The sequence below is a fragment of the Athene cunicularia genome (assembly GCF_003259725.1).
Source record: "Athene cunicularia isolate RWA chromosome 1 unlocalized genomic scaffold, athCun1 chr1_part1, whole genome shotgun sequence".
Taxonomy (NCBI): domain Eukaryota; kingdom Metazoa; phylum Chordata; class Aves; order Strigiformes; family Strigidae; genus Athene; species Athene cunicularia.
The window spans coordinates 35,800,992-35,824,821 of record NW_020799091.1 but is presented as its reverse complement, the minus strand read 5'-3'; the positions used below and the strand labels follow the sequence as shown (position 1 = coordinate 35,824,821).

The following is a 23,830-nucleotide window of genomic DNA, read 5'->3' as shown; positions in this document are numbered from 1 at the left end:
GTATGTACTAACTGGTTCTTCAAGATTTTTTTTTTTCTTCAGTGAACAGATCAAAGTGTACTCTATATTTCCACTCTTCATTTTTCTGTAACATTGCTTTTTACTGTGCTATGTGCCACTTGAGACTTTCTTAAATGTTCCTCTTAAACTTTTTCAGAAAACAACGACATCCAAAAAAAACAACCCCACTTTACTGGACTGACAAACATTAGTAACAGCAGTTGTGCTAATAACTTACTGTCATGCATTATTTGTCATTATCATTACAAATTAGTTCTTACCTATCAATTATCACCACTACATATTCAAAGCAGTCAGTCCTTAACATCTGTGTCCTGAATTTGATGTGAATATAAAGCCCCACAGAGTTGATACTGTAGAGTTGGCAATAATGGCCACCAGGGAGGGTCTTGGTTGACAACAAGACATGTTGAAACCTGAGAGGTCTTCTGCAACAGAAGTTAGAACTGAAGGGGCTATTTTTTTTTTTCCTCCTTTACAATACTCTCTTCCCTTCCCCACAACCAGTTTGGGGTCTTATCCTTTTATAAAATGGTTTGGTTTCTAGACAGTTACCGATCCTGTTGTCTAGCCTTCAGGGGGTGTTAATTCCTCAAGCCACAGCTGTGCTTTCAGCTAGACGTTTTTCCCTTGCTTAGCTGCTGCTGCTTTTCTTAATGTGAAAGCAGTCTTTCCCCAGTCTTTAAGGTTGTTCTTTATTTCAGTGACCATTAATTGGCCATTAGTGATGTTTATGGTTCTGGAGCTTCTGCTTTCAGACTGTGCCTGTCCCTTTCAAGTCCCAAGATGCTATCCAATGCTTAAACAGGATTTATATCATCATCCTAAGTTTCTTTTGTAAACCGCTGGTCTTATTTATAACACAGACATTTAACCTTTCCTCGATTCTCCTCTGTTCTTGGAGTCCTTTTTTTTTTTTTGTTTTCTTCATCTTTCATCTGCTTTTGGAAGTTAATTGAAAAGTAGGGTTTTGTTGCCTATGGTGCCACCTTCGGCTGCAAAAGGTGGAGGAAAGTGATTAATTTCTTCACATAAATAGCTATTTGGGGGTTATTGCTGACTTTTTTGCATTAACAAAAACTTAAGATCTTAGAGAAATATGTATAAAAATATAAATTATTATTATTAACATCAACCAAATACATGAGTTGAGTCAATAAATTACATACAGCATGTTAGGACTCTATTATACCAGGTTTGACCAATACTATGTAGATTGTATTAGCTCAAAAGGAAAATTATTCTAGATTTAAGGTAACTCCTGATTTTTAGCTTAAACAATTTTTGGAGAGAGAGGGAGAATTCCTTCTGGATGAAAAAAAAATAATTTCATCTCTAGTAAGTGACATTTACTAGAAGCATAAGATCCAAAGTGGTCCTAAAATATAGCAGCCTTTCCATTAACTGTGATAGTCTTTCTTAGCCGATATTATTCCTTTGATATACCAGTGACAATTTAGCCATCTGTATCACAGCTTACACTGTCATCCATACCTCTTCATCAGACTGCCTTTGAAATACTGTTACACCAAGTTCAGTGTTTATATGTATATTGTGCGATAAATCTTCATAAATTTTTCAATTTGAATTTTTTAATGTTTCATATATAAGTATTTATATCAGTATTTTGTAGATAGAGAAGCGTGTAGTGTTTATGAATATACAGTATGGCATCTTTCAGAAAAACAGTATTTTAGGTATGCTTTATAATATAAATTTGGTCATCTATTAATACGACCATAGATTTTTGTTATTATATGGAATAGTTTGACTTTCTTGCAAGTATTTTTTTGATTATTTGGACCTGAAGCCAATGTCAGATTTATATCCCTCTGAATTATAATTAGCTAAAATCCTAAATCTCTACTTTACATCTTAGATAGCAACATCTACATCTTGTAAAAATCACAGCTGATCATAGGCTGAGAGTCTTTAAGTTTACATAATAAAAATATCAGTTCCATATTTTCCTTTCAGCTCCATCTTAACTTGAAAAGTATGTGGAATTCAGTAAAAACTTTGAATGTCTAAGCAGTGAATGATATTTTGTATTCTGAAATTTATGATAATAAAATCTGTCCTCTAAATACTCTCTGGGCTACAAGATGATATTTATCATGAGATGCTTTGTCAATAAGATTGCTTTACTTGCTTCTGTGAAGCCAGTTCAAACTATCACATACTATCGTTCTAAAGGTAAATAGCCAGTGGAAGGGGATCTTTATGTAAATGCCACTTGTCTGCATACTATTAACATTCAGATACATACTTTCTCATGCTGTTCAGATTCTCAGTAGAAAGCACACTAATCAATTATTTTGATCTTATCACAGTGTAAAGAATTCTATAACTGTGATAACACCGGCTAAATTTATTGTAATATAATTGAGAACTCCATCATTGTGGCATCTTCATTGTGTCTTACTTTGAATACTATTTAAGTAACAAGCCACTTTAATCAGTGGTTATTTACAAAGGCTGCCCTTTCTTACGCAAAAGCAGTGAAGTGATGCCAAAATGATGTCTTAAACATCCGATTTCCAATCCAGAATATTAGTTCATTTTCAACTGTATTATTCAGTTTCACTTTTATTACAACCAACTGGTTTTAAGTCCATGTTTCAGTTCACTTAGACAGTTATGACCTTATTTACAGTCAATTTTGCAGCATTTACTTTTGTAGAGGTTTTATATTGTTTACCTGTTTTTGGAAAAAAGCATTCATGTCTCCCAAACTTTCTAAGAGTGTTTCAGGTTTTGGTTCTTCAAACATTTATTACTTTATTTCTGACTGCTAGGTTGTGCAATGTGAATATTTTCATTAGTTCTGTAGGGTTCTGCAAAACAAAAGGACAACATGAATCCCAGCACTGACAATTTAAACAAAATAATAAATGCAATTAGGTAATTAAATTTCAGATTCCAACAGATAAAATACTTGCCTTTGAAATAAATTAAAATTCCCCGAACCTTTCTATATTAGTACGTACACTCAAAGACCCAATTTTCTTTGCCTAGCCCAAGTTCATAAGGCCTCCATTTTATTAATTTATTTTCACCGAGAGAGGAGAATCAATGCTTCTTAATAGTATTCCTTTCCTCTGAGGGGAGTGAAGGACTGCAAACGTTGCAGATTATCAAAATCTGCTTATGTTCCATCACAACTGAGATGACATCACTAGTTTCTAACATATGTTGGTAATTTGTTGTTTTAAAATGTTTGCTGAGATACTTTAATGAAAAAAAACAAAACAAAACACCTAAAAAAGTTTTGGACAATAGTAGGTTTATTGCTAGATTTTGGGGCGTTTATGTATATGTTTTGTGCAACTAAATTTACTGTAAAGGGGACAAAAGATCTGCTAATGCTATAAGTGGAGAAATTCTGAGGGTATAATGTTAATATCCAACAACTGTTTTGTGTAAGGGCTTTCTTCTCTGGGGAGTTTTCCCTTTTGGAATTTTAAGTGCTCCATTCATCTTGGTTCCTCCCTGGTGATAATTCTTTCCAGCTGTCCCATGACTGCCTCCACTTATCCTCAAATTGGACCCTCTTCACCAAGAGGTTTCCTGAGGTCACTTTTTGTTACTTAGATTTATTCTTAAGGATCACTTTTATTATGAGGCCAGTGGGGAATAAATCTGGGAATAAATCTGTTGTGTGTGTGAGAAGAGTAACTTCTTTCTCTTACATTAAATAACAATGGGCAGAAAGAACTGTGGGACCTTATAGAGATGCCTACTCAGTACTTACTCATGATAATACTCAGTGGACAGTTGACGGTAAGCCATGACAAGCTTGGAGAGTAGATCTAATTTTGCTTTATGCCCATTAAAAAAAAGAGAAGTCTAATGCATGAGAAAAAAGTTGTGACTTGACTACAATGCCACCAGAAGGGAAATATCACTTGATATGTCACTAAATATCAAAGTTGTTTTTTCAGCTGCAAATGTATTGATTTGACAGTAAAGTATAAATCTGGGTAAATTACTGAGATGACATGTTCTCTCAAGAATATTTGTCACATTAGTACTTGAAAATTATACAGAGAATGATAAAATACAGGTATGTTCAGTTAAAAAAAAAATCTGGTCTGGGAAACAGTGTGTGATACATCCTCTAGAGAAGCCACAGCAAAAGATACGATTCAGCAAAACCTTACCAAGTTTCACACTGTAGGATGTTCAGGGAATTGGATGGTTTTAGTACAAAAAAAGTAGAACTGATATGGATGTATATAATTAATTAAAACCCAACAGCTAATAGTCACAAGTCATGTTCTAACAAGATCTCAAAGGTGCTAAATCTTCTGAAGCATGGAGGTGTAGTTCATGCACTTGTTGGCAACCCATGGGCTCAGAATGCAGCAGCTGCTATTTGTTTGTACCAAGTAGTAGCTCCAAAAGAACAAGATGTTTAGAAGAAACAATTATTTTTCTTTCTGAAAATTTTACTTAGAAGTGGAAACTTTGGAGATAGTAGCTGAAAGACATTTGTGAAACAGATTTACACAAAGGCCTTGAAAAAATAAATAGCAGCTGTATTTGAGAGAGAGAGAAATAGTCAAAACAAACAGAACTTTTGAAAAGATTAATGGTCATTAAAGTAATGTCTCTAGAAAAATACCCTCATAAGACCTGTCATTTATGTTTGTAGCAGTAAAATTTCTAAACAAATGTAAAAAGAATGGTGCAAGCTTAAGATGGTATTACCATCAAAAAAAATTACTATCTTTGAAGCCGTCTTTGGGATTAAGAGCTCTAGCATTTATGCAGATAGTAGGTTTGGGTTTGTAAGCATTTCTTACTCCCAATCCTACCTCACATCTCCATAGGGAGGTAGCCATCAGAGTCCTCTTTAAACTCTCACTCCTGCTATGTATAAATGCTTTTATTCTTTCTGTTTTTTTCTGAATCTTCAAAAGTTTCTTCTCTCAAGTTGCAGAGGAGAGGAGGAATAAATATCTTTACCAAAGCATTGGAGGGTATACTTTATTTTTACTTTCCTTACTCCAGGGCTGTAAAAGAGCCAAGAACCTCCTCTGTCATTGTTGGAAAGCTAGCAGAAGAGAAGGTCATGTGTCTGACTCTTTCTTCAAACTGAGTCTGCTGCTGCTTCTATTTCTATGCTGTTCACTGTGACGCTTATCTTCATTCAGCAATACCTCAGTGGTTGTACAGAAGAACAGTCTTGTTACTGCATACCAAAATATTCTTGCTCTGAAGCTTGCTGACAGAAGTTACTTGATTTTTCTGGCAGCTTCTTTCCATTGAAAGCTGTTAAATGCAAATACAAAGTCTTTGAATCACAAACTGCTGGAGACCAAGAAACCATTCTTGAAATGTCATTACATATTTATCCTGTCCTTTTTAGAGATGTTTGCCATTGGCTACTAATGCACAAGGGATGCAGGGCTAAGTGGACCTTTGATCTGATCCTCCTGGGTATCCTTGTGCATTTATAGCCACCCAAACAAAAGGGTCTTGTCCACCCAAATCTGTCCGGAAACTTTCCTTTGACTAAGTTCAGACATGTAATCAAGTCAGAACTTTATCACTGCATGAGTAAGAAATTATATAACTTTCAAATTTCCTTCAGCCTCTCATCTCTGTAGCATAGCTGTCAGTATGAGTAATCATTGTGTGTATTTTATGATTTATTGCTTGTTTATAAATTTGAATGGAAATATTAGTGTCTTTCCCTATGCGCAGTGAACTCCCTTCAGGGTCACACAGTAATGAAGAGGCAAGGTGTTCACATATATTGTGTTCAGCTACATATATTCTTATAAGAAGCTACATTCAGTTAAGAATGCTACTGGAGTGGTTCTAACTGCTTTCTAAATTAAATTGTAATTGATATGCCTTAATAATAGATTTTATTTTCCCCCCCTCTGTGAAACAACCTTAGTGAAAATACTAGGTTTTGGCTGGTCTGATAAACAAATTGGTTGCATTCTTGTCAGTGTTATTGGAATTATAGCTGTGATGTGTAAAGAAAAAAAAACCCAACCCATCATTTGTTAACAGTAAAACTTATTGACTGACTTCATATGTAGCTAACAGTTCTCACTATTAACTGTCCAATCAAATCTTAATCTTAGGTAAGAGTACATAAGGTTGGTTGTTTTAGTTATGAGTAAGTATAAGCAACTAAAGTTTAGCATTCTGCTTAATTTAGTAGTTTTATTTTTCCACTAAAAAAGCAGAGTATACCTGCTGAATATAAAAAGGGCTATAAGAAAATTTTGTCTTTAAACTGGCTTTTAAAAAATATTATCAGGTAATACGATATGTAATGCATTACTAGAATATCCTGTATTGCTGAGTTGGTGAGAGAGTAGGTGCGTACACAGATAAATCACTTCATTTTCAGAATACTAGTTACTGTTTCTGTGAACTTAGTGGAAGGATAACCTCTTTTGTTATTGTAGCCATGTTTAGCGTTCCTGTTGTAGATAGACAGCCTGTTCTAGTGTTTGACCACTCTCAACAGGGAAAAAAAAATAAAATCTTGCATTTGGATGCCATTTCCTGTAATTGAATTTATGCTCATTGCCTCCTATCCTATTTCTGGGTACCTGTGAGATGAGTCTGGCTCAGTCATCTTTACACCTCACCCAGTTCCCCATCAGGTATTATTGATTGATAAGATCCCCCTGAGTCTTCTCTGGTGAAACAGTTCCAGCAATCTCAGCATGTTCTCATATGAGAGATTCTCCAGTCCCTTTATCATCTTTGTGGCCCTTGACTGACTTGGGTATGTTTATGTCTCCCTTGTACCAGGGAGCCTGGACCTGAACCCAGCACTGCAGATGTGTCTCACCAGTGCTGAGTACAGGGGAAAGATGAGCTCTCTTGACTTGTTGGCAATATTTTTCTTGGCTGTGTTTGCCATAGCACAGTGCATAACACCGACTCATGGTCCGTATGTTGTCCACCAGAATCTCCAGTTATTTTTTTTTCAAAGCTGCTTTCCTATTTTTTTTTCAAAGCTGCTTTCCAGACAGTTGACCCCCACCTGTGCTGGTGTATGGGGTTACACCTCACCACATGCAGGTCTTTTTGTTGAATTTGATCAGAAGTCCTGTCTGCTCATTTCTTCAACTTGTCAAGGTCCTTCCAAATGGCAGCACAACCAACTCATGTATCAACCATTACTCTGAATTTTGCACCATATGCAAATTTACTCAGGGTGCTCTCTGTCCCATCATCGAGGTCACATTGCAAATATTGGCCCCAGTATCAAGTCCTAGGGTATATCACTTCAAAGGCTTGGCATTCCGTTTATTCTTCTATAAGTCCAATTTACCTCAGGAAATCTTTTTGGCGTTCACTCTCAGAAAATCTTGCTCTGGCAAACTCTTTACCAGGTCTGGAATCAATATAAATGTTCCTAGATAATCTCTGCATAAAGTGCATTTACAGTGGCTTTCTTCTGTTGTCACAGAAAGAATGGTATTTATAGACAGAAGATGAACATCAAAAATGTATACATTTTTATTACAAAGTTCAATATTAAGATGATTTTACTATCAGTTCCATGCTTAAATGAGAAACTGTGATCCAGCTGAGATGCAGAATGAGGTACCTTACATCACTGAAGTATTTTTGTGTATCTGTGATACAGAATCACCTCTAAAACCTCAGTTTACCTTTTGTTTTTTATGGTATGAGTTATCTAATGGAAGTTAAGTTGGTGTAGTAACCAACCTTAGATACAACTGATTTGAAAAGGCCAGCTGTCTTTCTGAGTTCATGAAGCATGGATGCTTAGTTTGCATTTCACTTGTTTTGAGCTCTTTGCAATTTGCAGCACACTTTCATTCATATGCTCAGAGTCAAAATCTATTTCTGTACCATAAAAGCACTTTATGACAACTCAGCAATGGAACTATTTCAGCAAGAGCAAACAAGATAGCATAAAACTCAGTCTCCTCAGCTAGAAGATTTTTGGAATAGGTGCATCAGCCATTAGGGGAAATCATCCCTTTTTATAGTACTCGCCAAGAGCTATGAAGCACTAGCAAAGGCTTACTACTTTGTGTTGAGCATCAGTAAGAAATGTAACTCTTCTGGTTCTGGACTAGACTGTTTATGTGATTCCTGTGAGTTATATGCATGTGTTTCACTTTTGGAAAGGACTGGTATGTGTCTTTTGCCTAAGTCACCACTGAGGAAAGACAAGTGAATAGTGATATTTTTGGCCAAAGTTACATTTAACACGTTTTAAGTCTAAAAGGAACTGTCCTTTCAGTCAGTCTATCCAAGGCACACTGGGCAGCTATTTCTGCTTTGCATTTGTACATTGGAAATTTTCTTCTCCTCACAGTAATGTTACAAGGTTCTTGCAAGACTTGATCAGGGACTGTGTTCTACTTTGAGTCACAGCTCTAGTCCATGCACTGTTATTGAAATTGAACTGATAGCCATGTATTCCTTCACTCACCTGTCAATTAAGTTTATCTGATTGGTGCTATGGCTTTTACAAGAAAAACTTAAAATCCTTAGAGCAAGTTCAATTTGAAGTCTGTATTTTCTGGACAAAGATGCACTTAACATCCACCCAAAATTTCTTTGTGGGATAGTATCTGAATTCATTGGAGTGAAGAGTCTGAGTTTAGGCAGTCACATTATTAAACATTTTGAAAACTGTTCTTTCTCTGGACATTAAGTTTGCTTTACATTTTTATTCTGACAATATAAAAGACTTCAAAAAATCTCCTGACTAGTTCATGTATAAGGCTGAGAGGTCTAGAAGTTTTTATGTGTCAGCACTATAAATACTTCACAGAACCTGGCTGCCTGAGACTTAGACTGAAAAGATGGAACCACTTCCAAAACATGGGCACTTGCTTCTTCACTGATGTCTTCTTACTGTGATCTGCTCTTTTGCCCCCTGGAGCTCAAGTCACTCAACATTATACCATTGCTAAAGATTTCCTCTTATGATGTTGTCCTTCAATTTTTACTCAGGTGGAGACCTTTAGTCAGCTTTGTAGGCTGTAGTGGTCAAAATTAATCATTGTACAAACAAAAATACAGGACTTTTTATTATGTCTTGAAAGTGAAGATACAACATTAATATAGTTAAAAGTTGTATCTTTCTTTTTCTCCTTCTTCACCTTGTGTAAATAGTCTGGAAAAATCTCTGCTGTCATTGTCCCAAGCCTGGTATTCACTTGCCTCAGAAATTTTTGTGCAATAAGGCGCAAGACATGTTGTAGCTAAACTTGGCAGAAGTATGTGAAGGGATTAAATTTCACTTGATCAAAACCTGAGTACAGTATATCCAACCTGAATTATAACCTGAACTGAAGAGAAAAAAAGCAGTTTATATTCTAGTCAAAGAAGAATAAGATATAATTCATTCTGGTAATTACTGAATTGTGAGATCAGGACTTAATTCTTCAGACAAGAGAAACAAATCCAATAGCTTCAGCATTCCAAGTTTGTTTTTAAATTATATAAAAACTTGAGTGGTGCCATGGAATTACTTCAGAGATGATATAAAGATAATTAAACTCTTTGCTAATTCAGATAACTTGAGTAGTCCTCAAGTTTTTGCACCCTTTTCCTTCTGTTACAGCTATGAAATATTAAGGTCTGTTTTTAAGGTATACATTTGTCCAAATTGTGCAGTTTCAATTTCAAATGAGGCTTAACATTCAAAGGTTGGCTTTAGGAGCTGATCCTTTGCATTACTTACGGTGTAACAAAAAACTATATGTAATTGCAATGCTATAAATAGATCCTGGTGGAAGAATGACAGCTGAAGTCCCTGTAGATAAATCTCTTAAGTGTACAGACTGAGTAGGCAACATCAACAGAAAACGTACTAAAGAATTCTTGGATTTTTTCTGAAGTTCATTATTTCCTTCATTTAAAAAAGAGAATTTTTCAAATGGAGTAGCTGAATAAAGCTTTGATTCCTTGAAAGAGGAAATAGATATATTATTATATGTTTTTCTCCTGGTGACCTGAACTTCTGGAGTCCTAGTGTTGAGTGTGATGGTTTAGTTTATATTGGACAGATGCAGGGGAACTTTAAAAATGAAACATTTTTCATCCAAAATAATCTTGTTGCACCACTCTTATTTTAAAACTATATTACTGAAGATATTTGTGATTCTATCATGTCAGTGGACTGCTGCTTCTGGAATTTTGGTATAGATCATTTGTTCCTTAATAAATACATAAAATGCAGGAGTCATTTCTAACTGCAGTATCTGTTGCCGTCATCCTAAGACTTATTAAAGTTGTACTGTAAAGCTTATGATACTCAGCACACTAGAGAAGGTTCTCTAATATTCTTAACATTTTTAAAGATGTAATTATGAAATTAGGTAGTTTATATCTGACTTGGCACTGAAATGTCAAGGGCAAATCTTACCAGCTATTTTGGCAACTTTACTTCTGCTTTACATGGTATTTAAAAGACAGTTGTATGAGTTTTAGTTAGGTATAATATTGAAAAGTATTTAAACCTACTCTACAATTGAAGGAAAAGAGATCATTTAGATCGTAAAATGGTATATTTCTCAAAGGAATTATTGTGGGCTATGTAGGTATCTGCAAGCCAACTGGAAGTACTAGTTCTAGGATGTCAAAAAATTGATACATTTGACTAATTAGGAACACAGTTGGGACTGGTGACAGCAGTCTGCAGTAACTTCTGAAAGCCAATTTAATGGTCTCACAAGAAGTGCTAATATTGAACAATATTTGTGACTCATACTATCACTGTAGCAATGTTGTAATATCTTTATCAGCTGTCTGGATGAGGGGATCGAGTGCACCCTCAGCAAGTTTGCAGACAACACCAAGTTGGGCAGGAGTGTTGATCTGCTTGAGGGTAGGAGGACTCTACAGAAGCACCTGGACAGGCTGGAGTGATGGTCCAAGGCCAATTGTGTGAGATTCAACAAGGCTCAGTGCCAGGTCCTGCACTTGGGTCACAACAACCCCCTGCAATGCTACAGGCTTGGGGAAAAATGGCTGGAAAGCTGCCCAGTAGAAAGAGACCTGGAGGTGCTGGTCAACAGCCAGCTGAACAGGAGCCAGCAGTGTGCCCAGGTGTCCAAGAAAGCCAATGGCATCCTGGCTTGTATCATAAATAGCATGGCCAAGAGGACTAGGGAAGGGATCTTACCCCTGTACTCGACACTGGTGAGGCCACACCTCAATTCCTGTGTTCAGTTTTGGGCCCCTCACTTATGAAAAAGACATGGAGGTGCTGGATCATGTCCAAAGAAAGGTAATGAAGCTGGTGAAGGGTCTGGAGCACAGGTCTTATGAGGAGAAGCTGAGGGAACTGGGATTGTTTAGCCTGGAGAAAAGGAGGCTGAGAGGAGACCTTTCCAGCTACCTGAGAGGAGGTTGCAGAGAGATGGATGTTGGTCTCTTCTCCCAAGTAACAAGCAATAGAACAAGAGGAAATGGCTTCAATTTGTGCCAGGGGGGGGTTAGATTGGATAGTAGGAAAAATCTCTTCACTGAAATAGTTGTCAACCATTGGAAGAGGCTGCCCAGGGAGGTGGTTGAGACACCATCCCTGGAGGTATTTAAAAGGTGTGTAGATGTAGTGCTAAGAGACATGGTTTAGTGGTGGGCTTGGCAGTGTTACATTAATGATTTGACTTGATGATCTTGAAGGTCTTTTCCAACCCAAATGATTCTATGATTCTAAGGGTGTTCTCAGACTGCAGTTTTGTTTTTTAAGGACTGGCATCTTGGGAGAGCACCAAATCAAATAATACAAGGAAGGAAGAGGATGCTCCTTGGAGGATATTTTTAGGAAATTCCAAAAATTAAACAAAATCATTTTCTAAGCATAAATATACATGTGGAATTAGCAGAAATTAAAGAATAGGTAAAAATGCAAGCAAAAGCAACAGAAGTGCTAATTAAATGTAATTTGTAATGTAGATTTTAAAATATACAATTTTGGTCCTCCTGTAAATAATATACTTGTTGCTGGTATAATAGAGAAAATGTAAAAAATGTTTATGAAAATCTAATTTAAATTTGAGTCAATGTTAGAGAACATCTGTTGTGGGCTTTACATATGCTTATATGTGTATTTCTGCAGAATTTTTGAATATATGAACTCTTATTATTTTATAAGAAGATTACCACTATGTGACTTTAAATTATATTTGAATGACATTTTTCTTTAATTTGTGGAGAGGACAGCTCAAATTTTGAGACAATTTTTTTTTTTTTTATTTTTTAAATAATGATTTGTATATCTCAGTTCCCAAAATCTTGTGCTCCTTTTTATTATGCTTTCCTCTTCTGCTTTTAAATAATATTCAGGCTCAGGGTTCTCAAAAGCTAAATTAGATTCAACTCTTGACTTAGCAGTAGAATAATGACGGTAAAAATGTTGTTTCTGGAGCGTCATACTCATGATTCAGCCCATGCTGATTTGACAGTACTTTGTCAGACCTTCCTCTCTGCAACTTTGAACTTTTTTTGTCTGAATTATTTTTGTTGCCCTTGAAACCACTTACCCTAGAAAGATGCTAGAATTCTTTAAAGCTTATTGAAAGGTGTAATTTATTTAAAGAAGGAAAAGAAATAGAAATAGGTTGGAAAGCAACATTTCCCATAATAATTTTTGCCCATATTCAGGTCTAGAAGGTTGTCTTGCTTCCTTACTTGTAGTCCAACACTTTCAGAATTCCTTAAATTAGTGGCCTGGCATCTCATTATACATATATTATAATTAAACCCTGATTTGAATGTTCACTGTTAGCAATTACTGCCAAATCATGTGATGTGTCTGACTGTATCCAAGGTGTGTGTTGGCCTAGGGAGTTTTGCCCAGTGAGACATAATGAGATTTCTGTCATGTAATTCTTTATTACTCTGTAGTGATTTTTCATCATATAGTAAATCCCTGGAGTTGTGTTCTTTGTCCTCCCAGGCATAGACACAAGGGATTAACAAGGTTCAAAAATCTAATATTTTCTGATGTGTTTATTTGAGGAAATAAAAGTAGGGCATTTAATGCTTGCATTTAATTATAATCTCACAGTAACATTCATAATTCTTTCAGGGGATATTAAACATACATGTGTAATATGATGAGCAGAATTTTCCTGAACTACATCAATTATTTAATATTGGCCAGAGGTTATTAAATATGAAGGGAAAATGTCTTTTGATTAAAACTACCTATGGATATCACCCTGTATCCCATCTAGTCCAATACTGTTAATTCAGCTTCCTGCTGAGAAACAATTTCAACTTTTTATAACAATAACTGATATGATCTTGTCTAATACAGCGGATCATTTAAGGGACAGTTATTGAAAGCTGACATAAAACTGATTATTTGCAGTTGCAAAAGGGTACTGAAATGAAAATATGGATGAAATGGCATTTCGCTTAAAACTATGCTTGACTCTCACTATAGAGAAAGTGGAATGTGAAATGAATGGAATAAAATTTGGCCTAGTTCAATGATTGGAAGACCAAATCTGTTGTGATTACTTGCAAGAGAGCAATATGTGAATGTTAAAACCTTAGTCTTAAGTTTGAAATAAATAGTTTTAATAATGCCAATTATATGTTTTATTGTTGTTATTTATGATTTGATATTGTAATGGTAACCTCGAGGGTCCCTTATCTCTCCTTTACAGAAGGTGAGGAGACTGGAGTGATGGATAGCCTGTTGGAGGCCTTGCAATCAGGTGCAGCTTTTCGAGACCGAAGGAAAAGGATACCAAGGTCTAAAGGTGAATATTTTACATTTTGCTTTCCAGAGAAAGTTAAAAGTGTGATGGGTCCAGTGTTCTAGAACTTAAATGCTATTGGGTTTAATTCTGTCTTGCAGTGACAGTTTTCAGGGAGGCTCAGGCTTTTTGCTGATGTTGATAGCACTTTGGAGATTAATTGATTGAATTTAGCATAGCCTGATTATTATGACATGACTCTTCAATACAGGCACATGGACTTAAACTTGTTAGGGTTTATAGTTGAATGGGGAAAGTAAGTAATCTTGCCCCATAATTGAATCAAATTATTTCTCCAAGAAATATCTAACTTCTAGATAATTCTGCTCAGTAGTGTTGTTACGATACCCTAGTGACTTTCAAAGATGTGTTTTATTTCCATTGTTTCCTTACTTTTTGCAGACATACCACAAAATATCAGTCCAACCACACAGCGGCCTGTACTGAAAGCTTGTAACCATGGTAATGAATCATATTCATGAATTGCATGCTCTTTCTTAGCTTATGTGGTTGATCTGTGCTTTCAAATGACTGCTGGGATTTTTTCAGTTTTCTACATTAGTGGAATACTGAAACCGTATTAGAACCTGCTCTTTAAGAATCACTTGAATATTATATCCTGAAACTGTGCTTACTGTTTACTTTGCAAAGCTCTTTTATGGGGTTTTTATTTATTTAAAATTTGGTTATGTTTTTAAATGTAGTACTTTTATAATCCTTAAAAACAATTATGCAAGGATTTTTAAATGGATTGTGGAACTATAACAAAAAGCAGAGATTGTGGAACATTTTAAATGTTGCTAAGTGCTTATGATACTGAACCAGAGAACTTTTTGCATTCAGTCCATTTTCCTTTGTCTTTGTTTTCTTGATACTATAACTGGAATGGTTTATATATCATTTACCACTATAGTTCAAAAGTGATGTTGTATCAGCAAAGTAATAGTAAATTAATGTTACTTCATAGTAAAATAGTTCTCCAATTTTTGATCGTGAGTCTTATGCATATGTTTATTCTTAAACTCCTGAACTATCTCACTGTAGTCAGTAGGACTTGCTCGTATGTGAAAAGTTACAGTGAGGGTGTGGGTGCTTGTTAGCTTTGTTAGACAATCTACAGAATATTATTATATTAGCTGTGTTTTAATTAAGCTTGAGGAGTCCAGTGTGGCTGTTTTCAGTGTCTCATAACTAGTGGTTTCAGGAAAAAGTTTATATATGTAGTACCTCCATTAAAGAAAATTTTTTAATTGAAAATTATAAAGAAAAAAAATTCCTTTCTTAGTTTTTTAAGCAGAATGTATTTTCCTTTGATATTTAAATGCACTGCAGATTTTATAAAGCAGATGCCATCAAATTGGCAATATTATTTATAACTCATGTTTAAGTGTTTATTTCTTAAGTGCCTATAGTTAAAAAAAAAAAAAGAACATACAGAATTTGGCATTATTAAACAAAAAATTAAAGAAAATAGAGCTAGAAGGACAGTTTAAGGAGAATTAATTTACATATAGGAATTGGCTCAAAGAAGAATCAAGTGTATTTGACAGGTGTTTTTCTAGCACATACCATATTGATATTTGAATAATATATACAGATAACATCTGAATTTATCATATAAGTGGTTTTGCTTGTAAGAACAATAAGGTAAAATGTTGCTTCTTTTCAACCCATTCTATCTATCTATCTATCTATCTATCTATCTATCTATCTATCTAATCTATCTATCTATCTATCTATCTATCTATCTATGGATAGCCACTATAGTTTCCAGTTTTTAAACTAACTGCATTTGGACAAACATTAGGGCCATGTTTTATGTTTTAAGTTAAAAACAAAACACCAAAACCAAACCAAATAAACCCCCAGGACTTTAATTCTTAAAAATCGTAATCTAACCGAGGGACTGATTTGTACCTCAGATGGATATAATTTGGTACTAGTTTGACGTTCAGACATTTTGATTTGGAGAGAAGAGTAAAAGTAAACTCTTGAATTTTTTGTTGTTTTACCAAAGTTGGTTTTTCCATAGAGCATTTGGACACAATCTGATTCTAAGACATTTTAAAATGAATTCAGCTTTTCTTTCACCTGTCTTGTTAGCTCAGTAAGAGGATAATGCAGCTCTGAGCTTGTTTTTAAGTAATTCATTAGTATGTTTTGGATTTGTTGACACTTGTCACAATATCTATATGTTATGTCTTCCTATCTTGAGCCAAACAGAGTATTAAACTTAGTCTATATTATGGTGAGTTGTCAAAACCTTTTTGTCTATTTGACTGAAATATATGGTCATTGGTTGTTCCAAGTTCAGCTTTGAGATGAACTTTTTGTATGTGCGTGTGTGTGCTATTCAAAGTCTGTGTAGGTGAGAATTTGCTTTTAGTAATTAATTTTGTTATTGGGAAATCAGAAATTATGTAGGTAGCATACTACCTAGAATGAATACTAGACCCTGAGTATCAAAGTTTATTTTTAGATCGTAGTAACCTCACTGAAGTTAATGGTATGGCCAATCAAAGCGAGAATTATAATGATAATGTTTCTTTAATTTTCTGTTTCTGAGTTCAACAATGTATTATGTCAGGGTTTTTTCAGTATTACCCTCTGTATCATTTTTTCTTGCACTTTATGTCTAATATAGAGACATATCCAATAACCTTTCCATGTATATATGTATAATAAGTGATTAATACTATCTGTAATTTTTTATTATATATGCATTCTATAAGCAAGAAGTCTGTGATTTCAGCCCACTTCAGAAAAATTGGGTTATGGCATTAGACAGAAGTATTGGCTTAGTCTTTTATTGATTTGCTGTTTTTTCCAACCTAAAATTTCAAATGAATACTAAATTTTTTATCATGGCAAAAATAAAATTTGTGGAGACCAATAGAATTCCTCAAGCAGCAATTCAAGCACTTTCCTTGTTTGGTTTTGTATAGGTTTTGACTGTTTGGGATAACTGGTAACTGGTTTGGTTACTGCTTATTCTGCTGAGACTAACAGATTCACTTATAGTAGATATACTCTATTAAAACACACTGCAGATTCATACCTAGAATGAACTTGTTTGACTCATCATGCAGTCAAAAAGAATTACAAGCCATGACTTGAAATGTCTGTCCTCCAAATCATTCAGAGTGTAGCAATCCGTTGCGCAGATGCCATCAAGTTCTAGCTAATCTCTTCTGTTTCAAAATAAAACAAAACCAAGCAAATGAATAAAAACTGCTTTAGTCTTTATGATTAAAGACATTTCTCTAAAAAAGTGGAATACAAATGAGACCCAAGCGTAGATGGGAACTAGAGAGTAGTGGCTCCATGTCTTACAGGGGATGGCAAAGGAGAGAAATGCACCCAGAATATACACTTTCTCCATAGCTATAATATAAATGGAAGCAGGAAGGAACTCTCTCAAACCATTGCCATTGTCATCCTCAGAACGATATTCCTCAGGGTACCAAACTATCACTTGGTTGTGAGGCCAAGCAAAGCCCTACAAAACAAAGCAATACAGAGGAGCAAGCCAATGCTACTTAGCTCTAGAACCGAGAACTGAAATTGTTTTCTTTAACTAAATGGACTGCCTAAGAAAAAAAAAAAGGAGGAATAGTAAATACAGTGGAATGCTGGCCATTGGTTTGGCCATTTTTCTCTTCATGATCTGTTGAGCTCCCCAGAAAGCACGGGTAGTGTTCAGCTGATATTTCTGACTTAAAAGGAGTACTGGTTCTCATGCTGCATCCCAGGGTAGCATCTTGGGTATGTTATTTTATTTTCAGTCCTACCCCACTCTTCTTTTATTGAACAGATCGCCTCTTTTCTGTTACGGTGTGTGATTTTTGTCAAGTTTAAATCTACTCTATTTCTGTGTTCACAATTACCAACTGTATTTTTTCTGCTTGTGACAAGGCCCATCAAGTCAGATAATTTCTTGCTGAGGAAAAACCCTGCTGCATAACTGATAGAAAATAATATACTATTGGAATTGCTAGATCTTGGAAATGTTCTAACACCTTAAGAATACAAATAATTTTGACTAGATTTTTGTTGACATAGGTATGATTGATATATTTATTTCTTTTTGTTTCTGTTCATGGTACTTTGTATTTTTCTTAATTAACAACTGAATTACATATATGTTCAAAACTACCTGTTAATGTTACAGGTTTTTTTAACTGCAAAAAGCTATAAACTGCAGTAAATACTGTGGTGTATGCTTTTGCTGTAATTCCCATTCAGAGCACTTTATGACACAAATAGAGTATTAGTATAGTTTTAGTGTTGTACTTTGGCAAGGTTTTGGTTCAATAGCATCTAACAGGGGAGCTTTTTTAGTTTATTTAGGGAGCAGGAGAAAGCACTTAATTTTCAGTGATCAGGATTTTGCACATTAGAAGATCATTTCAAGCAGCTAATAGCTATGGCTGATCCGAGTTTATCAATTATTTACAACAGTCAAGGCATATTTGCAGCTTGCACATTTATGTCAAGCTAGTTAAGTTCAAATACACATAGCAGCATATACAAGGCAGCACGGAGCCCACTGCAGCACAAAAAGCTGCATTATTCACTAAGTTTGCAGTCAGGCTTTGCAGCCTGCATCGAGTTCTCTGCTGCTATGGCTACACATTTATTTGCAGTAACATTAGCCAAGGTAATGTTATCTGAAATGCGTGAATACAAATTCAAGATGCAGCTTTGATTGCATGTATATTATAAATCTACAAGTAGATTGTATTCAGAATGCTGTGAGTAAGGAGAAGCTGTAATAAAATTTGAGTATAAAAATAAGATTGTTTTTTTGTGACTGCAGAGATTGAAAGATATCTTTCTGTTGCAATTAGTAATTGGGTAACCTTCCAAAGGTAACAGTAAGGTCTTGTTTCTATATTCAAATCAAACTTCCATTGTAAGAGATAGTCGTGATTACTATATTGGTTTGTTCAGTAAATCTATAAACAATAGAATAATTTTCATGTCACATTTAGTCTTGAAGCATTTTAAATGTCCCTGTTAAATAAAATCCTTGTCAAGCAATGTCATTCTGCCCCCAATTAAGCAGAAGAAAACCCTTTTTGAATGTTCACTGTTTTTTTTTTTCATCTCTTATTCATAATAGAACTGTCATCTGAGGTTCACATTAGTGTCTCTGCTACCTTATTTTTGACAATCATAGCTGACAATGAGATCAGGCTCATCTTAATGCTTGAAACCGACAGTGCAACCTCTTAGAGGTCACTATTTTATTTCATCATTACCGTATATGACAGCAAACTGTGATTGACATTTCAACTTAATTTTCCCGTATTTTATTCCTCAAGTCCATGTATGTTGCTGTCTTTTCCACAACTGCATGTAGTGAACATTAGGGCACTGGAGAAAGAATGAAACCTGTGAAGATAACTTTTTACCCAGTACACATTAGTAGTAAAGATGCATTCTTCAGCACTACCAGTTCTTCATGGTAGATATTATTTCAAAGGCACTATGCATGTCTACCTATTCTTCTTTCTGTATATGATCTAAAATAATCAGATTTTGCACCTCTGGTGGAGAAAATTTTTGTAAGGCCTTGTGAAGTTTTACTCAATAGACAAGTTTCCTTGGCAGAAGACTTGGAATATCTGTAGGCACTGTTATGAAATGAAAATATTTAATAGGATTTCCATTTAAAAAAACCCAAAACATAGTTGTCAGTTGTTCCCTTTTAAGACCAAAGCTTCACTTCAGTGTTGACTTCATAGGTCAAATAAAATTGCTGCTTATTCTAACAGAAATAATTCCCCTGAAACCATCTGCACTGTTTATAATAAGGAGTTTTTTCGTAGAGCAGACAACAGAGTTCAAAGAAACTGTGACCATAAGAGTCAATTTTGCATGTGTGGAAAAAAAAAAATATCCAGACAAAGAAAGAGAATTTGCTCATTTTTATTTGTTTGTTTAAAACTATTTCTGCATTGCCGTAGCTGCATACACATACAATCTCTCACAAAGATTTCCCTGAAGAATTCACATTCCAAAATATCTAGGAGTAAGATTAATTTTGATGTGAAGTTTTTAGGATCTTTTTCTAGTGATCTTCCTCTCTCATAATTTAATGTTGGAGTGGAGAAAATATTCAAGTCAGAAGGGATGACAGCCAGGAAGAAAAGTTTTGGATGAAAAATGACGAATTGTGATTTTTTTTTTTTTCAAAGCCTCCAACACAGTTAATAGAATCAACCTTTATAATAAAACCTGACATAAAGAGAGGTATAAACCACTAGTTTATTTAATTATGTATTTAATTTAAAATGCCAAATGCTGCAAAATGAAGGCAAGCTCTGTTAAGAATGGAAAAGGGTACCTCCAATTTATAGTAAATGCCTATTAGTACTGTGAAAATATTGGTATAGACAGAAAAAAAGAAATTATTAATTGCCCTTAGTATAAGCCAAACACAGACTGTCAATCTTAGCACTAGTTGTATTTAGAAAAGGAGTCTGTCTATTTTATTACTCGTCTTATAAACTCTTGTGAGATTGCCCTTATCAACTCCCATGGGTAAGATGTCATGTTTATCCTCCATTCTGTGTCATCATAAAGAATTATATGTGAAGATAATATAGACAAGAAAGAGAGCCAAAGCTTTTTAAGAGTAACATTTTTAGGTGCCACCTTGAGACAAGGTGGACCTTATAATGGGGCTTATTCTCCACAGGTCTGACAACTTAATTCCTAAAGTGAGACCCTTTGAAGATGTCAAATTAGGCACTCAGAAGAGCTAATTGCTTTTGTAAATATCTTGCCAGTGTTCATTGGTACTAGTTGAATAAGACTGCTTCTCTCAAGGGAGGCAAGGACATTTTCTGCAAGATAAGAACTGTGGCAAAGAGGTGACATTTGAAAGCAGTGACACTGTATATTCCATAATTGTGCATACAGTAAATGTCAGCTTCATAATCCTCTAGCTAGGTAACCAGATTTCCAAAAGCTACAGCAGGTGTGTTATATATTCAAAACAGTCTTCTGAACATGCATCAGTGGACAATCTTAAATCTGCGAAGGGAGCTGTAAATTACCAACAATTTACCCATATTTGTCTTTTCATTGTTTAGTCATGCAGAACTTTCCATTCGAAGACAATTACTGACTTGATCTGTATAGCAAAGAGGTTCTGTCACTTCTCAGAGTACTTTTCAAGTCTCTTCCATATTTGTTAAACAAGATTTTAGGTATAAATTTACTAGACTCTTTCACTCCTGTTTTCTGAATGTTAAGAACAAGTAGTATCTAAACTCCTGGCTCTTTCTTCAAAGGCTTTAAGAACTCTAATCCAAATAGAATATATCTATCAACTGAACAACAGCCTTATGTTCTTTATATTGTTATATATCTCTCTAACTTCTTAAAGGGGTTATCTTTCGTTTAAAAAAAAAAAAAAAAAAAAAAAAAAAAAAAAAAAAGGGAAATGTAGGTAAACTTTGTCAGCTAGACTTCAGAAATAAGTTTTCTCTGGTTAAAATACTCCACTAGGGACAAAAGCTGAGATGGAAAAAAACAGTTGTATCAGCCCTGACCCAAGTCTGGTTTGTGACTCAAGCAATGTCTGGTTAATGCAAAATTGTTTAGTCAGTAATTCAAAAAATGCAGAGAAGGCACAAAATATTACTCATTAAATTCTTTAAACACACTTCTTAATTTATCTTTCTTTGCCATGTAAGTAGTTGTCACAACAGAGCAAAAATGTACAGTGTAAAAGAAATACTGGAGTTATGTTTCTGCCTGATTTTTTTTTTTTCATTATAAGCCAATCCTCTGCAAAGGTACAAGTAAAAGACACTAAAGAGGTGCAGGAAAAACAAACGTATCCTGCATCTTCTTCCCTTTGTTGAGGCACGAACACTTGGAAGCTTTGCTTTCAAGTTTTGGAATACTATAAATGGAAATTAGCATTTCATTTGAACCAGAACTGGTGGTTGTGTCTGTAAGTTGCTTGATAAATGCAGTATCATCTTTGTTTTATTCCAAAAATAGATGTCTTGTGTATTTCCGTTATACATGCCTGAGGCAAAATCTACATCAATCACACAGCAAAATAATCAGAAGCCTCAAGAGACTTTTTCTTGGGGTCAAACTTCAGTATCATGAGTGGTAAAGGAAGGAGATATAGGGGGCAAATGCAGCTTTCACATGAATGGCAGAAGGAAAGATGATAGCCAGACTTACCCTGAATGATCTAGAGTAGGGCGAGGTAGTTGGATTGTACGTCCTCTTTTCTTATGTTGATGAACTTTACAAATCAAAGATGAAAAGCTATAGTTTAAGTAATTTCAGGAAAGGATATATGTATTTTGTCAGGAAATAATATATGTATTTTGAAGGATATTGGGCTAATAAGAATCTATTCACTTTCAGCATACACTTTAAAGTAGTTTGACCCTTGTTCTTGGCATGGTAATGTTTTTCTTTTTAAAAAAACTCTAAGCAGTATCAGTTTAACCAAACAGAAAAATTACTTGAAGCCAATGCAATTTCCTGGCAGGTTTTACTTCCTAAAGATTTGCAAAAATTAGGATTGCTAATATATACTCTTTTTTTTCTTTGAAAGGCTATAAAAATGCCTTATTAGTAGGTGTGTTGCAATACTTTGTCATGATATCGTCAGAAGAAGATTATTTTGTAATGGTAAGGTTTTTTGATTTTACTGGGGGAAAATTATTTTCTCATGCTTTATTGTCTCATGATCTTTATCTAACTCCATATAGAAGAATCTGTTATCTGACCCTACAAGTTTGACCATATTTGCCTTAGGTTTTCAAAAATCTAAAACCTGAGGTTTAGAAAACTAAGAGTGAATTTATTCTACATTGTATTCAAACTTGCAGTGCTTGATTTTCTCTCTCCTTGTGGCATAGCAAAATGATAAACTAAGAAATTGAAAAGATAGCATCAAGAATACTTAGTGACATAAACAGGGAAATGGAATAAAATCTCAGCAGATTTTCAGCATGGGCAAATAATTATTCCAGATTTTTTTCTTTTTATCTGTTTTCTAAGGCTTTAAGCCTGTTTCTTTGGATTTGAAAAGAGATGACTATACAATGGTACATTACAGTACAGTGCACATACAGATACTTGAATTAGCTCTGGACAGACTACTTTGTCTACTTGAAGAAGGATAACTCTTAGGCCAGGGACAAATTTGGCTATCACAACCCATTTTGATGGTTTCATAACAAATTTGTGTATGTGTGTACACCACCTAATCAAGCTGTGCAGTTTCAAGGAGCTATGTCCAAGAATTTTAACAAGGCTTGAACCACAGAAAAGTAGGATGCACTGCTATAATGAACAAATCTTTTCATAGGTTTCTTTTTTATTTCTAAAATCTGACTTAAATAATATAATAGTTTATATATTTTTATATCTAGAATCACTTTGTCGCTTGGGTTCTTCCCTTCCACTTGGGAACCTATACAGGGTAGAAAGACAGCATTTTCTGGTAATCACTTTTCATAAACAGAAAAAAGGAAACCATTTTAAACAATCTGAAAACAAGATATGCCTCCCATTTTGCTCCATTTACTGACTTTCTGTTTTATTTAAAATATGAGATGAATTTCTGCTTCACCAAAGATAAATTGTCATACTAGGAAAATTGGAAGATTGTATTAATATTTGTCCTGGTTTTGACGAGGATGGAGTTAATATTCATTGGAGTATTTCATACCATGTGATGTCATGCCCAGGTGCATGGGGGCGCTCTCTCTCAGTTTTTCTCAGGGGGCTCCATGGCTGTCTTGTTGGGCGGTGTTGTTGCTGGAGGGGGGGGGCGGTCGCCACGTTCTGTAAGCCACTGTTGGGGTTTATCCGTTTCCTTTTTGAACTCACTATTGTTACTCTTGTTCTCTTGTTGTATTTAGTAAATTCTTTCTTTTTATTCAACCCACAAATTCTCTTTCTTTGTCCCTCCCCTATCTTACCAGATGGGGGAGGGGGAGGTGAAGGGCCGGCCACGTGCTGCCTGGCTGCCGCCTGAGTTCAAACCTCCGCGTCTTTTGGCGCCACTGTGGGGCACG

General features: G+C 35.0%; 1 protein-coding gene across 10 annotated transcripts in view; it reads left to right on the top strand.

Annotated features, from left to right (window-relative positions):
* DIAPH3 (diaphanous related formin 3) overlaps nucleotides 1-23,830 on the top strand; it is a 240,273-nt gene that overhangs the window by 158,428 nt on the left and 58,015 nt on the right. For 4 of the 10 annotated variants that reach the window (XM_026851848.1, XM_026851856.1, XM_026851867.1 and 1 more), the window contains exons 26-28: nucleotides 13,671-13,766; nucleotides 14,166-14,225; nucleotides 16,123-16,131. In XM_026851848.1, coding sequence (XP_026707649.1) covers nucleotides 13,671-13,766; nucleotides 14,166-14,225; nucleotides 16,123-16,131 — 165 coding nt within the window. The remainder of the gene's footprint in view (nucleotides 1-13,670; nucleotides 13,767-14,165; nucleotides 14,226-16,122; nucleotides 16,132-23,830) is intronic. The other 6 variants (XM_026851876.1, XM_026851903.1, XM_026851921.1 and 3 more) reach the window with 2 other exon arrangements.